At 41.5% G+C, this 14,106-nt stretch overlaps 1 protein-coding gene across 1 annotated transcript in view; it reads left to right on the top strand.

The window, feature by feature from the left end:
* The first annotated feature begins 236 nt into the window (after positions 1–236).
* The window catches only part of STK24 (serine/threonine kinase 24), a 149,566-nt gene continuing 135,696 nt past the window's right edge, over positions 237–14,106 (top strand). Inside the window, exon 1 of the mRNA XM_036755925.1 lies at positions 237–677. Coding sequence (XP_036611820.1) covers positions 636–677 — 42 coding nt within the window. The 5' untranslated portion in view covers positions 237–635. The remainder of the gene's footprint in view (positions 678–14,106) is intronic.

The following is a 14,106-nucleotide window of genomic DNA, read 5'->3' as shown; positions in this document are numbered from 1 at the left end:
CCCTCCCCGGCCGCTCCCGGAGCCCAATCAGCGTCGGCGGCGGCCGCGAAAGCTCCTCCCCTCCCAGGAGCCCGCCTCCGCCCCCGCCCCCGCCCGAGGCCCCGGAAGGTGAGGAGCTCTCGCGGCTGCGGACTTGGGTTGCCGGGGCCGGCTGTCTGTCGGAGGCCGCCTCCTTCTCCCGGAAACACCGGGCGGGGGGGGATCCCACACCCCGGGGCCGGCCGGGGGGAGGAGGAGGAGGCGGAGGCTGGGGCGGGGGCTGCTGCTGCTGCCCTGGGCGGGGCGGACACGGCTCCTGGCTGGGTGTGCGTGGGGAGTCGCCGAGCGTCCCGCGGCCGCCCCGGAGAGCCCGGAAGGAGCCGCCGCCGCCGCCGTCGCCTCTGCCAGCCCAGGAGGAGGAGGAAGAAGAGGAGGAGGAGGCGCTGCCGCCCGACCGTCGTGCATGGAGACTGCGCGACCCGCGCAGAGCCGCTGATCCCCGATCCCCCGCCGCCCCGGCCGGGACGAGCGTGGGGGTACCGGGCTGGGCAGGCCGCCGCTGCCGCCCGCCCTGATCCTCGTCCGATCCGCCCGCCGCCGCCGTCGCGGGGAAAGGGCCCGGCCCGGCCTGGCCCGTCCGGAGCGGCGGCGCAGCCATGGCTCACTCGCCCGTGCAGCCGGGCCTGCCCGGGATGCAGGTGAGAACCGCCGCCGCTGCTGCCCCCGCCGCGGGAGGGCGGGGAGCGAGAGTGTGAGTGTGTGTTAGTGTGAACTGCATGGGAGTGAGTGTGAATGATTGTGTGTATGGTAGTGTGAGTGAATGAGTGCATGAAATGTGTGGCTATGAGTGTGTGTGTGAGTGCGAGTGTGTGATTGTGTGAATATGAGTGTGAAAACGTGAGAGTAAGTGTATGTGTGAGTTTGAGTATGTAAGTTTGGGGGGAAGAAGGGGGAGCACACCCCAGAACTTATCCCAGTAAACACAGACACCCCCCCCCCCAGCTCCGCTCACCCTTCCGGGAGGGGGGGGGCGCTGGCGAGGCAGGTCCCGCCCCCCAGTCCGTCCCCCAACTCCTCAGGGTTTTCCCCCGGCTGGTTGGAGGGGCGAGGGGAGGGCGAGGTCTCGTAGGCTCCGTGCACCCGGACACGCTGCCTGCTCTACGGAGGGGGGAGGAGGAAGTGGAGGAGGAGAAGAGGGTCCTCCTGACCTTCCCCGCCGCGGGTGGGGGGCTGCGGACGTGAACATGGCCTAGCTCCGTGGAGAGGCCTCCCCGGCCTCCAGGAAGGGGGTCTTTTCGGGGTGGGGGCGGGGGGAAAGAGTGCTCGTTCTCCTTCGCAAAGGCTTCCCTCTCCTTCTCAAGCTCCTCTCACCCCTGTAGCCCTCCACGTCCAGCCCGGGCTCTGGGGAGAAGTGATGTTAAGAAGTGCCCGCGGAGGTCCCCTGTTTACTATGGGTCTCGAGGCGTAAACACCACCGGTTCGCCGTACTGAAGTGGGCAATGAAGGCAGAGGTTGGCCAAACCCTCCTGGGGCTACCGCCCGGACTGGCGGGCTGTGAACTTGGGAGGAAGAAAGGCGAGCAGGTCCAGACTCGTCCTCTTCCGTGCACACATGAGCTGCTTCAGCCTGCCTGCGGGCCCCGGCTTGGGGAGGATGGGGTGGGGGGTTGGTTTGGGTGGTATTTTTTTAAACCTGCTTTGCTGGCTCCTACACTATTAAAGTACCAAACTTGGAGCTTGTTTTGGTGCCAGTGGCCGAGGGAAGCTTAAGGTGGTAACCTCTGGAAGAAAGCCCCTCAAAGGCCATATAGGAAGAGGAGGCGATTCTTGTGGTGGATACAATGTTACTCATACTCTCACCCTAGCTTCAGACTCTCGACAACAAATTCCAGGACACCATATTTTCTTTTTTTTAGTTTGACTTCCTGTTTTCATGGGGTATAGTTTAGCTACCCCAGTGAACTTTATGTTGATACTTTCCGGCATCTTGAATAAAAATTACGTTTTTTGGAGCAATTTTTCTCCAATTGTGAAACTTTTTTGGCCATTTGACGTACAGCGTTTTCCAAAAATCTTAGTGCAGTTTTAAACTGTACCAAGGCTTTTGGGATGCCCTTCATAGTCTCCTCATACTTCCATAAGTTTATGCTGTTTTAAAGTGAATGAACAGCTTCAGAATTATCAGGGTGTAAAATCCCCACCACCACCCCTCACATATCGACACATTGTTTTCACATTTGATTTATTTATTTTTTACTAAAACACTAAATCGAAGTAATATGTACACGGTGTAATTACTTTTTCTTAAAATTAACCAACATGGCTTTACAGATTTACATAAATAATTTTGGTGACCAGTCCTTAGGGGTTCATCCCTGTTCCTAAGCAATTTGAAGACTGCTAGCCAATAATCTTTCTTCTGGCCAGAGAACAACCCCATGACACTTTGTACCTTTCTTATGGGCTTAACATTCTCCCTTATGCTTCAGTTATTTGTGTAATGAACTTAACCTTCTTAATACATTGTAAGCTCCCAATGGGAAGGTGCTAGGCTTTTAGGTCAGGAGGATGTCACCTTGTTTTAAAAAATATTTTGGAAACTATTTCAGTATAGTTTATTTCCTTTGTAATTCTTCGTTGTTGGTATTTTTTTTTTTTTGCAAAAATCTTTTTCTGATAAGGTGTCTTTAGGTTTCACTGAACTGCCCAATGGAATAAAAAAAAAAGAACTCCTTCTCTTGGTAGAGGAATGAGGCCTGACTTTGTGGTTGGTAAATCTGAATTTAAACCTTAATTTTGACACTTAATAGATGAGTAAGTCTCTTAAATTCTCCAGCCCTCCATTTCCTTATCTTTCAATTCAGAATAATAATGATTTTGACTATTTATTTCTCTTGGTACTTGTGAGAAAATCACTTTGTAAACTTTAAGGTGTATAACTGTCACTTATTTCTGTCACCATTTCTAAGAACTTGCATCTTAAGGTGCACAGTAAATATTCAATTGAATTGTGACTATACCATTCTTCAAAGTTTTAGATTTTTTTTAAAAGGAAATTAAAAGTCTCATCTGTGTTCATAAGAGATGCTTTCATTTTGGGGATTTTGGATTTTTATAAATTTGTATGTGCAATTGAGGGTTCATGACAGCTGTATTTTCAGTTGTAATTTAGCTATGGGCTTTCAGAAATAAAAGTGAAGATGGTGACAGTGGATGTTGTGAAACAGGCTCTGAAATTCTTGATTCAATGAAATAAAGTAATTATGCTAATTGCATAATAATTTAAAGTGGCTTATTTTTAAAATGTTGGTAAAACTGTAGTGAAAAAGGTCAGTTCTTGTATCTTGGTTTGGGTTGAAGTTCCTTCTTTGGTCTAATTTTGGAAGGTGGCATTGAATGTTACCTAACCAGTGAAACAAGAATGGTTTCTTGTAATAAAGTTAATCAGGAGGCATTTCATGTTGACTGGTTTCTCTGTGACAGTGTCAGATACCACCAGACCATCTTGGAACTAATTTTCTCAGACACTTAGGAATTAGATAAGTGGTAAAAGTGACCCATTTATGTACTAAGTGCTAGATACTATGGTTTTGTTTGCACAAAGTGGATTGTAATAGGAAATAACTTCTTAGAGACTTGTATACGTTGGAGGTACTAAGTCAGTATAAAATTGTGGGAATCATTTGGGTATCCATTATCAGCAACTGCTTAAGAGAGATGCTCTCATTAAATTTTTTTTTTTAACAGAAAAAAAATGTCTTGCCTTAACAGTAAACAAGTACACTTTCCTTGGTAACTGCATAGTGAAAAAAAATTTGTTTTGGTCTTTTTGAAAAAAAAAAAAAAAGACATGAAAAAATGTCTTAACCAGAAAGTTATCCAAATTTTGACATGTTCGTAGTGAGTTTAGGATTGCCAGTGTGATATGAAGGCATCATCTGTGTGCCTTAGTATTTGTTTATATGTCTTACTCCATTTGGGAAGAAAATAAGAAAATGTTTTCCCTTCTTTGTTGGCCCCTCCAGCTTCCCACCATCACCTTTTGTCTCCAGTTGAAACAGCAACTTCTTAGAACCTTCATTAAGGAGAGCTAATTTTTTTTTAATAGCCTGGGTAAGTAGATGGTTAAATTAAAGGAGTAGCTGGCCACTTGCCATTGCCCAGGCTACTCTGTAATCCTCTATACTACCTATGAGGCCTCTCTTCCCCCCATCTCTTACCTCTGACTAGACTTTTGGTGTGAGGTTTTGGTATAAAATATAGGTAGATGGAAGAGTAGGTTAGTCTTAGTTCATTTTGGTCCAGAATTACTCATGGTCTAAACCTGAAATTTGAAGAGTGTGCAATACCAAACACTCACTTCAATTTATTTGCAACACATCTCTGCAATATTTCTTTTAAAAATTCAATTAAAGTATTGTGTCTACTATGATCATTGTACCGTGGGATACAATGATGGGGGGGAAGGGACATAACTTTCTTTTAGATTGTAAACTTTTTGAGAGTTAGAGCCAAGTACACAAAGAACTAAGTATAGCTATACTATACTGTATCACAGCTATGAGTTGTACTTTCTTACAGTTATATAGGCTGTGATAAAAATGCATTGGAGAGGACAGAAGAGAGATTCTGGGAATTGCTACTTCTTTCTAGATGAGGAAATCTGTAAGAACTTCTTGAAGGAAGTGGCATCTGAGATAGATCTTAAGGAAGAGGGAGGCACTCATAAGCAAATGGACCATTGTAGGAATAGGGGATGGATGCAGGTTCTATTCCTTTAAGCTAACCTTTGTTAACTACAAAGGTTGGAGAGTCAAGAATGCTGTGGGAGAACAGCCAATACTCCAGTTTGGCCAGAACATAGAGTGTATTAAGGCCAATAATGTGAAATAAGTGTAGGTTAGTAGAAAAAGTCCTGAAATTGGAATCAGAAAACCTGTGTCACTTGGACATTTAGTAGCTTTGTAACCACAAAAAAAAAATCACTTAGCCTCCCTCAGCTTCAGTTTTCTCATTGTAAAGTGGAATGATAGTCATATTTCCTACTTCATGGGCTTATTAGGATCCAATGAGCTACTGTATAGACAGCATTGTAAACCTTAAAAGTCCTCTATAAATGGAAGCTGTCATTAAGTAATGCTAAAGAGGTAGGTTGCATGTTAGTGTAAGGTGTTTGAGTATAGTTAATGAGGAGACATGAAAGTCTTTGAGTCAGGGGAATGGGGAGGATGATTCTGACCCTGGAATTGTGAAGATTATTTTGACACAGAAGAGTGAATGAGAGGATTTGGAGAGGGGAGACTCCCTACAGGAAGACCAAGCAGTTGAAAGGCTGCTCCGTTAGTCCAGGTGAGAAGTATTGAGTACCTGAATCAACTTGGTGGTGTTCAGAGTGAATAGAATGTGGATATAAAAAAATGTTCCAGAAATAGAATCAGATAGGACTTAGCAATTTAGTTCGACCATATTTATTTAGTACCTACTGTAATACAAAGACAAAAATGAAGCAGTTTCTACCCTTAAAGAACTTAGGTTCTATGACAGTACAACATGTACACAGTTAAGTAGGTACCCCCAAAATGAAGTAATACAGAGCAATTGTAAGAGGTTGAGAACACTAACATTTGGGGGGTGGGTGGAGGGAGGACCTTGAATAGGAAGTGGCACCCGAATTATACTTTTTAGGAAGCTAGGGGTTCTAAGAGATGCAGTCCGGTCCAGATATGGAGGACAAAGCTGCAGAGGTGCAGGATAGATGGGAAACAGGTCAGTTGGAGAGGAATGGAGAGTAAGAGAAGGCAGATAACATGAAGGAAGAGTGAAAAGTTCGATAAAAACTATATTATGGAATATTTTAAATTCTAAATTGAGAGTTTTGTATTATATCCTAAAGCAGAGGTTCTTAACCTTTTTTGTGTCCTGGATGCCTTTGGCAGTTTGAAGCCTATGGACCCCTTCACAGAATAATGTTTTAAAATGCATACTATAAAATACTTAGGATTAGAAAGGACCCCAGAGATTAGTGAAAATAAAGATGTAAGTTTTTTTTTTTCCATCCAAATTAAAAGATCCCCTGGAATCTATGTATGGACCCTCAGTTGAGAACCTTCGTACAAGAGACAAGAAGGTTGATACATGAAGATTCTTGTGTGGAGGAGTAATGTGTTGAGATTTGTGTTTTAGGGGTGTCATTCAGCAAGTATTAAGTATCTGCTATATGCCAAGCGCTGTACTAGGCACTGGTGGCATAAATACAAAAGTAAGACAGTCCTTGCTTGCAAGGAGTTTTCATTCTACTAGGAGGACATCATTTTGGTAGCTAATTGGATATGGAAATGAAGCCACAGAACTCCAGGAACTCCACGTGGGTGATAGGGAAGTTAGTAGTAAGTGTAGGTCTAATGGAGGAAGATAATAAGATCAGTTTTGGGCTAGTCATGTTAAATTGGGAGCTGTGGTGTAATTGGAAGAGTAACGTTTGGAGGCAGAGGATCTGGGTTTGCATCCAGACTGATAGTTGCACCCATGTAATCTTGAGCAAAGCAGAATTGAAGTACCTGGAAAGAAACGAGAGATCTGCAGATTAAGAGAATCCACCACAAATGTTCACATGGACTATTGGTGCTTGACCTGTGGTAGAGCTTTGGTCTGATCAGCTACCGACAGACACACTGTAACTTGACTCTAACATGGTGGTTTCATTTTGATCGTCTTTGAGAATGAAGGATAATAACCAGCCAACCATGTAATCTTGGGCAAGTCACTTCACTTACTTTGTCCTCTCTTTCATCATCTGTAAAATGAGAAGGTTGGCCTAGGTTCCTTTCAGCCCTAAATCCAAATGTGCCTGGAGAGCATAGTGGAGATTCCAAGTAGGCAGGTGGAAATGCGTACCTGGGACTAAGGAGAAAGGTTTCGGGTTGAGATAAAGATTTGGAAGTCTTCTGGGTATACTTAATATTGAAAGCGACAATGGTGATAGCCAATGATAGATGTTAAGGGGTGGGAGATGGAATAAGAGCCAGTGAAAGGAGACTGAAAAGGACAGTTAAGAGCAGAGGCACGGAAACCAAAGGAGTAAAGATTTTCAAGAAGGGGTGGTGGTCAGCAAGGTCAGTGCAGCAGAAAAGTTAAGGAGAAGGAGGGCTAAGAAAGGCCACTGGGTTTGTCAGTTAAAAATAAGTAATTAGTGAGTTTGCAAAGATGGTGTCACTGGAGTGGTGAGGAGAAGGTCAGTTTGCAAGGGGCTGAGAAGTAGATTTCTCAGGAGTTTAATAGCATTACAAATATAGGAGTATAAACAAGTGTTCTTAAGGCACCAGTGGATTTGGAGATGTGGGAGAGAAAGGGTCAAGGGAAGTTATGTTTAAATCTTGTTTTTTTAGGGTCTTCTGTTGATTTGCTGTTAATCCAGATCTTTTTTGCTGTTTCTTTGCCCCTTACCCCTATGTATTTTAGACGTTTTATTATTTTTACTACCGATTGTAGTGGGGAGAAAATTGGACTGAGAGGAGATATGAGTTTTAGTCCTACTTTACCAATGATTGGCAATGTAATCTTGGCAAGACAGATCACCTGTCTGGGACTCGGTATCTATAAAATAGGGTAACTATAAAATAGGGAGATTGGACTAGATCAGAGGTACTTAACCTTTTCTTGTTTCGTGGACCCCTTCAACAGTCTGGTGAAACCTATAAACCCCCTCTCAGGATGATGTTTTAAAATGCATAATATAAAATACATAGGATTACAAAGGAAGCCAGCTATGTTAAAATACAGTTATCAAAATATTTTAAGAAACAAAGTTCGGGGACCTTTGGTTTAGAACCACTGGATTGGATGATTTCTAAATAGTGGCTGTGGTAAGTCCCTTAACTTCACAGAGCTCCAGTTTCCTAATTTGTAAAATAAAGGAACATGGATAGGATTGGTGATTTCATTGGTATAGCAAATCTTAGATGAGGGGATGCCCAGCCAGTTAAGGTCAGCACCTTCTTTACAAGTTGTGGTCTTAGAAAACTGGTTAGGATGCTGAGAGGTTAAGTGACTTCCCTAAAGTTGTATAGTGAGTTTGCTTCAGAGACTGAACTTGAACCTTGGTCTTCCTGGTTTCAAGGCTAACTTTTTATCCACTATGTAGTGCTGCCTCTATATCGGGAATAATACTTATGGTACCGAATTTGCAGGGTTGTAAGGAAGTGCTTTGTAAACTTCAAGCTGCTGTATAAATATGGATTCTTACTATGACTAAATTTGCAAATAAGGTTGGTCAAGAAGTGACGACAAATGAAATTGACACCAGCTGAATTTTTCTTCTGTGCTTGTAATGCAGTGAAAAGTTTTAATGGAAGAATACTAGAAACATCTCAAGAATTGGTAGGAACCCTAGAGAACAGAAGGATTTGTTCTCTTTTGGGGGTTATATATGTAAACTTGAGTTTTCCATGTTCTCCCTGACCCTCTAGAACTGGAGAAAGTTTATTTGACAGGCCTTGAAATTGTTTCTGAGTAAAAACTGACACTGCAGATAGAAAATGCCTCTAAGACAGTTTTGTTTAGGTTGCTAGGGTTGGTTTCTAACCCGCTTCCTAAAGTTACTTTATGGCGTTCTATGAATAGTCGCTAATGATGTGAAGCTGCTTGTATGAAGAGCAGGTGCTATTTTGATACTGGGCCTCAGGTTGGAGCAGCCTTTCCTTCAATATGGCAAGTAATTATTGAGTATCTATTGTATATTCAAGTACTGTATTGGACATTGGGGCAGTGAGAAAAGGAAGATCCAAAAGACAACAGCATGTTGATGACTCTCTTCTTTGTCATAGTTGGGGAAAAAATACTATTTCATCTATTTATTTCAGGCATACTTTGAAGGCAGACTTAGGTCCCAAGGGGCAGATGAGGTTTTCTAAGAGATGTCATTCTTCATTTAGAAAATTTCTCCCAACACTAGAATTTTCTGTTTGATAAGCCTGTGCTTTTTTATCTACAGGGAGCAGACCACTCCTGACTTATTCTTAGCATGGCTTTTTGCATGCTTGAATACAAAATTACTGTCATAAAAGGGCTCCTATCCATTAAGTGGAGACAACTTTTGAACTGTGTTACTCCAGTATTACAGCTTAGATTCACTGTTATTGAGCCATCTATGCTTCCTCCATCTCAGTTGTGCCATGGAATATGTATGCAGATCTGAAAATTGCATTGGTTGAGGAAGGAAGAAAATGCTTTAATAGTATCTCATCAGTGAGGCTGAATGAGATTGGCTTCCTTATCTTAACCTTATGTTACTCTCCTGTTTCCGTGGAGATAGGTTACAAACAAGATAGGCCTTTGCTTGCTTGCTTCAAAAAGCAAGATAATTTCAAGTCTGTGGATTTGAAAAGTGCTTGACGCGGGCATCCTAGGTGAACCATCGCTTCCAAGGTGATGAAAGGGGCCCTGTGCTTGCTTTCACTCGGGGAACTCCAAAGGAGGAAACTACTGATGCAGATCTTTGAGAGTTCCCTTGGAGCACCCAGAGGTTAAGTGATTTTCAGAGGTAGAACTTGAACTTAGATCTTTCTCTGTATCCACTGTGCATGCTGACTTTTGTTAATAAGAGTACCGAGAAAAAAAAAAAGACACTCAACTCTTGCAGAATAAGAATATTTTGTAACAGTTATGATCTGCTTTGGTCCGGTGTACTCTAGTGATTGAAAAGGTTAAATGGCAATAGGAAGCTCTCAACCTTAGTGTACGGTGTTATTCCGTAGTCAAATAGCTACCATATCATATTTGGTTTATGACTCTAAATGTCCACAGCGGCTCATTTAAGTTTATAAAATACGACCTGAAGTCTTGATGAAGGGAACTGTTGTAACTTGAATATTGCCTTGGCACAACTTCAGTTTCCTGGGACTTAGGGGAAAAAAGGTATCCAAGAATGAAGGACTAATTCATTCACTAGTGTGTACTTTCAGGCATTTTTTTAATGTCTGAGGTTATCCCTCTCATATTTACCTATGTTAAAGGTACTAATTGGTAGAGAAAGTGGCTTAAATTGTAATCTTGCTATTAAGTGGTTCTGAATGTCACTAAAAACATAACTTTTTTTTTTCCAAAATCACTGCCTTATTGTATTGAGAGAGAGCACTTAAATTTTCATTTGCCAAATTTCATGCTATTTTTCTTCAAAGGTCCATTCATGTAAGATCTCAGCAGCAAGAATAGGGTAGGTGAGAATCTCAAGAAAAAGAGATTGAGACCAGTGGTATTCATTGAGATAGGTTATTTTCAAGGCTGTCATTTTACAGTCTTTTTGGATTTGTTTATTTCTGTCGGTGTTGTTAGCCTTGTCACATAGTTAACCTGCTTCATGGCCTTTCAAATCCTGATGCTATGCCTGAGCACATGGATTCTCCATGTTCGGTCACCCAAATATATTGATTTTTACTCAAATCCTTGTGGATTTGTCCCTTTCTCCATTTCTGCCATCGTTGCTAGTATAAGTCAGCTGCCTCTGAATTGGTCTTCTTTATTCCAGTCTATCCTTCATAAAGTGTCAGAACAGTCTTCATAACCGCTGCGGTGGTTACCACATTTCCTCTGCTCAAAAGTCCATGGTGGTTTCCTGCTACCTCTCAACTCTAGCATTGAGTCTTCCCAACTCAGTTCTTCAGCCTCATCTTGCTTCTTTTAAGCTCCACTCTTCCCCTACCCAAAGCAAAGCCAGTTTTGAAGAAATGTAGGATTTAAAGCTGCATAAGAGTCTTAGAGATCCTCTGATCCAACTTCTTCATTTTACAGATGAGGAGGAAAGTGAGGCCCAGACTTGCCCTGTGTCATCTCTGCAACTTCTCCATACCTAGAATTCTCTTGGACTTTATGTATGCAAATTTATTTTCATCCCCTTCTCCAAAGCTCAGCCTTCTGACTCATCACCTCAAAATGTCTTAAAAAATGACCCATCCTACCCTGTCTACTCCTTTAGGACATTTTTCTTACATTTTGTGCTGTAATATCACTTGCATTTGTATTTTCTAGTTGCATCATTCTGCACTTTGTTTTAACCACTTAGTTTGAAACCTCCAGGGCCACCTTTTCTCTTGTAGTTCTACACTACAAGGAAAAAACATAGATCTCTACGTTAGCAATGCTGTAGAGGGCATCCTTTAACTTAAATACGCTTTCTATTTACTTAGGATCATAGTTAATAGAGCTGGAAGGAATCTCAGAGGTAATCCTGTCTAGCTCCCTTGTTTTACAGATGAGGAAACTGAGGCTTAGGGGAAACCAAGCGACTTGACCAAGGTTACAGAAGGTAGTAAATATCACAGTTGAGATTGAATGTGTACATGGTATGGTTCTCTTCCTCCCTTTACTTTCCCTGTGTAAGCTTCTTGAGTGGAGAGACTTTTCTGTTTTTGTTTTTGTTTTTTTTTGTCCCAGTGCATAATGTAGCGCTTGGCACATAATAGATTTTGCTTAATACATGCTAACTGTACTCTTCCCCTCCTTTATGAATGAATGTCAGCTTTTCTGGCAGTGGCAGTGGCCCAGTTAGGCAGCAGCCTAATTCTTCTCTTGGTTGTATTGAATTTTTGTCTTTGTAATCCTTGTTTAGATATTTTATATTTTTCCTCTTACTGAAGTTTTAAAAGGGTATGTAAATTCTTGATTTTGGAGAAAAAAAAAATGTCTCCAGCCAACAGGTCAGAGGCCTTCAGTACTGTAGATGTTAAATTTTACTTTTAGCCCAGAGAGTGTCTATATTAAATACTTTATGGTAGACAAAGTTTGTTGATTGATTCCGTTATTGGACTTTAGCTCTGGCTATATGTCAGTCTGAATTCTAATGTAGCATTTTTTATTGGTTTTCTGGAAAATGTAACTTTATAGGTGTTAGGTGTTCACCATAGTTCATCACTAATGAAGAGGGAAATTTTATGTTTTGGTTGCTTTTTAAATTCATGGGAAACCAAGTTTCTCTATTTGGTAGACTTGGGGGTGGGGTGAGGGGTTGAGGGACTAAATGGATCAGGGAAACCAGTTAGTTATATGTCCTGTTTTTTCCCTCATCAATGAAAATCTCTGAATCTTTGTTTTAGGGTAAGTCAGATTGTTTCCTTAAAAAAAAATAAATAACATGTATGAAGTACAATCAAGCTTCACGGCCTACTTCTAAGACCATCTGTATTTATATCTCTGAAGTTGTAGCTGAGCTCTAATTAAAATCTGTGGGTGAAGTCATACTGGTCATCTTAACACAATAGCCACATTGACCTACAACCTTTAACTTCCTGCCAGTGTGTGACTTTGGGTAATAGTAGATGCTGCTCAGTTCTCTAGGAGGCACGAAGTGAAATTGTATTTTAAAATTAGAAGGGAACTTTTAAAAAAAGTCTTGAGAATTTTGAGAATGTAGTGGCGCTGAGCTAGAAGTGAAGAGACCTGGATTCTACTTTGGTCTCTGATACTAGTCAGCGGAGTAACCTTGGGCGAGTCACTGAGGCTCGGTTTCCTTTTCATTTAAAGGAAGAAGTTGGGTTGGAGTAGATGATTACTCTGTTCCCTCCTTCCCTTAAAGTCTAACATCTTGTCATCCTGTAAGTTGGTTTTACTTAACCAAGTTTTTTCATTGGCAAGAATAATGTGTAGGGCAGCCTAAAGTAACTTGTAGAGAACGCTTTTTCTCATTTAGCAAATTTGAATCCTGGCCCAATGCTTGGTGCACATTCCCTATGCTCCATCCTCAGCTGCTGTTTCCTCCCTGCTTGTATTGTAAAAATATATAATTATCTTGTATTTTACTATGTACATATTATTTTCCCTGATAGAAGTAAGCTTCTTGGGAGTAGGAATCTTAACTTTTTACGTTGTATTCCCAGCCTCTAGCCCAGTTCCTGACACATAGTAAACATTCAATAAATGCTTATTGATCTACAATTGTTACTAGTCTAAAATGAGTTAATATATGTAAAGCACTTTAGTAACCTTGAAGTGCTATAAACATATTAACTCCTCCTCTTCTTGCCCCATTCATCCCCCTCTTACTTCTTCTTCCTCCTTCTCTTCCTCCCTTTCTTTTTTCCCTTCCCCCAACGTAGTTATCTCTATTTTTGCAAATGAAGAAACAGGCTGAGAGGGAGTAATTGCTTTTGTTTGTGCAGCTAGTATCACCAGTCTGGTGCTCTTAACACTACAACTAGCTAAGTCAAGTAGAAACAACACTGAGCTTGGAATGCGAGGTTTGAGGTGCATTCCAGTGTTAGAGTCCAAGGGAGAGACTGGCAGTCATTCGCTTCAACTCCTTGATGAGAAAACTAAGGCCCACTAACTTCATGACCCTGGGCAAGTCATTCCATCTCTAAGTGTCTGTTTCCTTTCATGAAAAAATAGAAATAATACATGTGCCACCTACTTCAAGGTCTTATTTTTGAAGGAAGTACTTTTGCAACCTTAAGAGTGCCACATGCACGTGAACTTAACATTTTATGTCAGGCGCTGTGTTAGGTGCTGGGGATAGATAGCAAGACAAAAATGAAAGCGCCCTTTCCCTTGAGGAACTTACATTATATTGTAATTATTGTCATTGAGTCATAGTATTACTGCTATCTTTTACAGATAGGAAAATTGGGGAGAGGAGAAATTAAATTTCAGAAGGCAATAGAGTGAATGGATTTTTGTATGTTGTTGCTCCTATGATAAGTTAAACTTGGGGGTGGGGCTGGGTACTTGATTTGGTTAAGTATTCTTCAGAGTGTGAAGAGGAAGAAAATAGTTTATTGGAAACATAATTTTTAAAAATGTCAAGCACTTTTAGGCTTAATTAGTGTTTGAAACCCTTTGATATCTTAAGATGAAAGTTATATAAATGTAGGAGGTTAGCTTGTTGTTATCTGATATAGTTATGTGTACTTGGGAATATTAATATTTTGTGCTTTATTCTCTTGAGTGCTGGTATTTTAATTTGATATACAACTATTCAAAAGGAAGCAAAGCTCTTTCATGCGACGGATGAAAGGGGTAGTTCCCAGCTTACAGGTATTTATAAGTTGAAAGTTCATTCTTTGGAACTTGGAACTTACTGTTCCTTTGCAACAATGCTATAAATGGAGGTTAGGGTATAAGGTTTTGTTCAAATTTTAAA

Source organism: Trichosurus vulpecula, chromosome 4, assembly GCF_011100635.1.
Source record: "Trichosurus vulpecula isolate mTriVul1 chromosome 4, mTriVul1.pri, whole genome shotgun sequence".
NCBI lineage: Eukaryota > Metazoa > Chordata > Mammalia > Diprotodontia > Phalangeridae > Trichosurus > Trichosurus vulpecula.
This window is presented reverse-complemented; position numbering and strand designations above follow the sequence as displayed.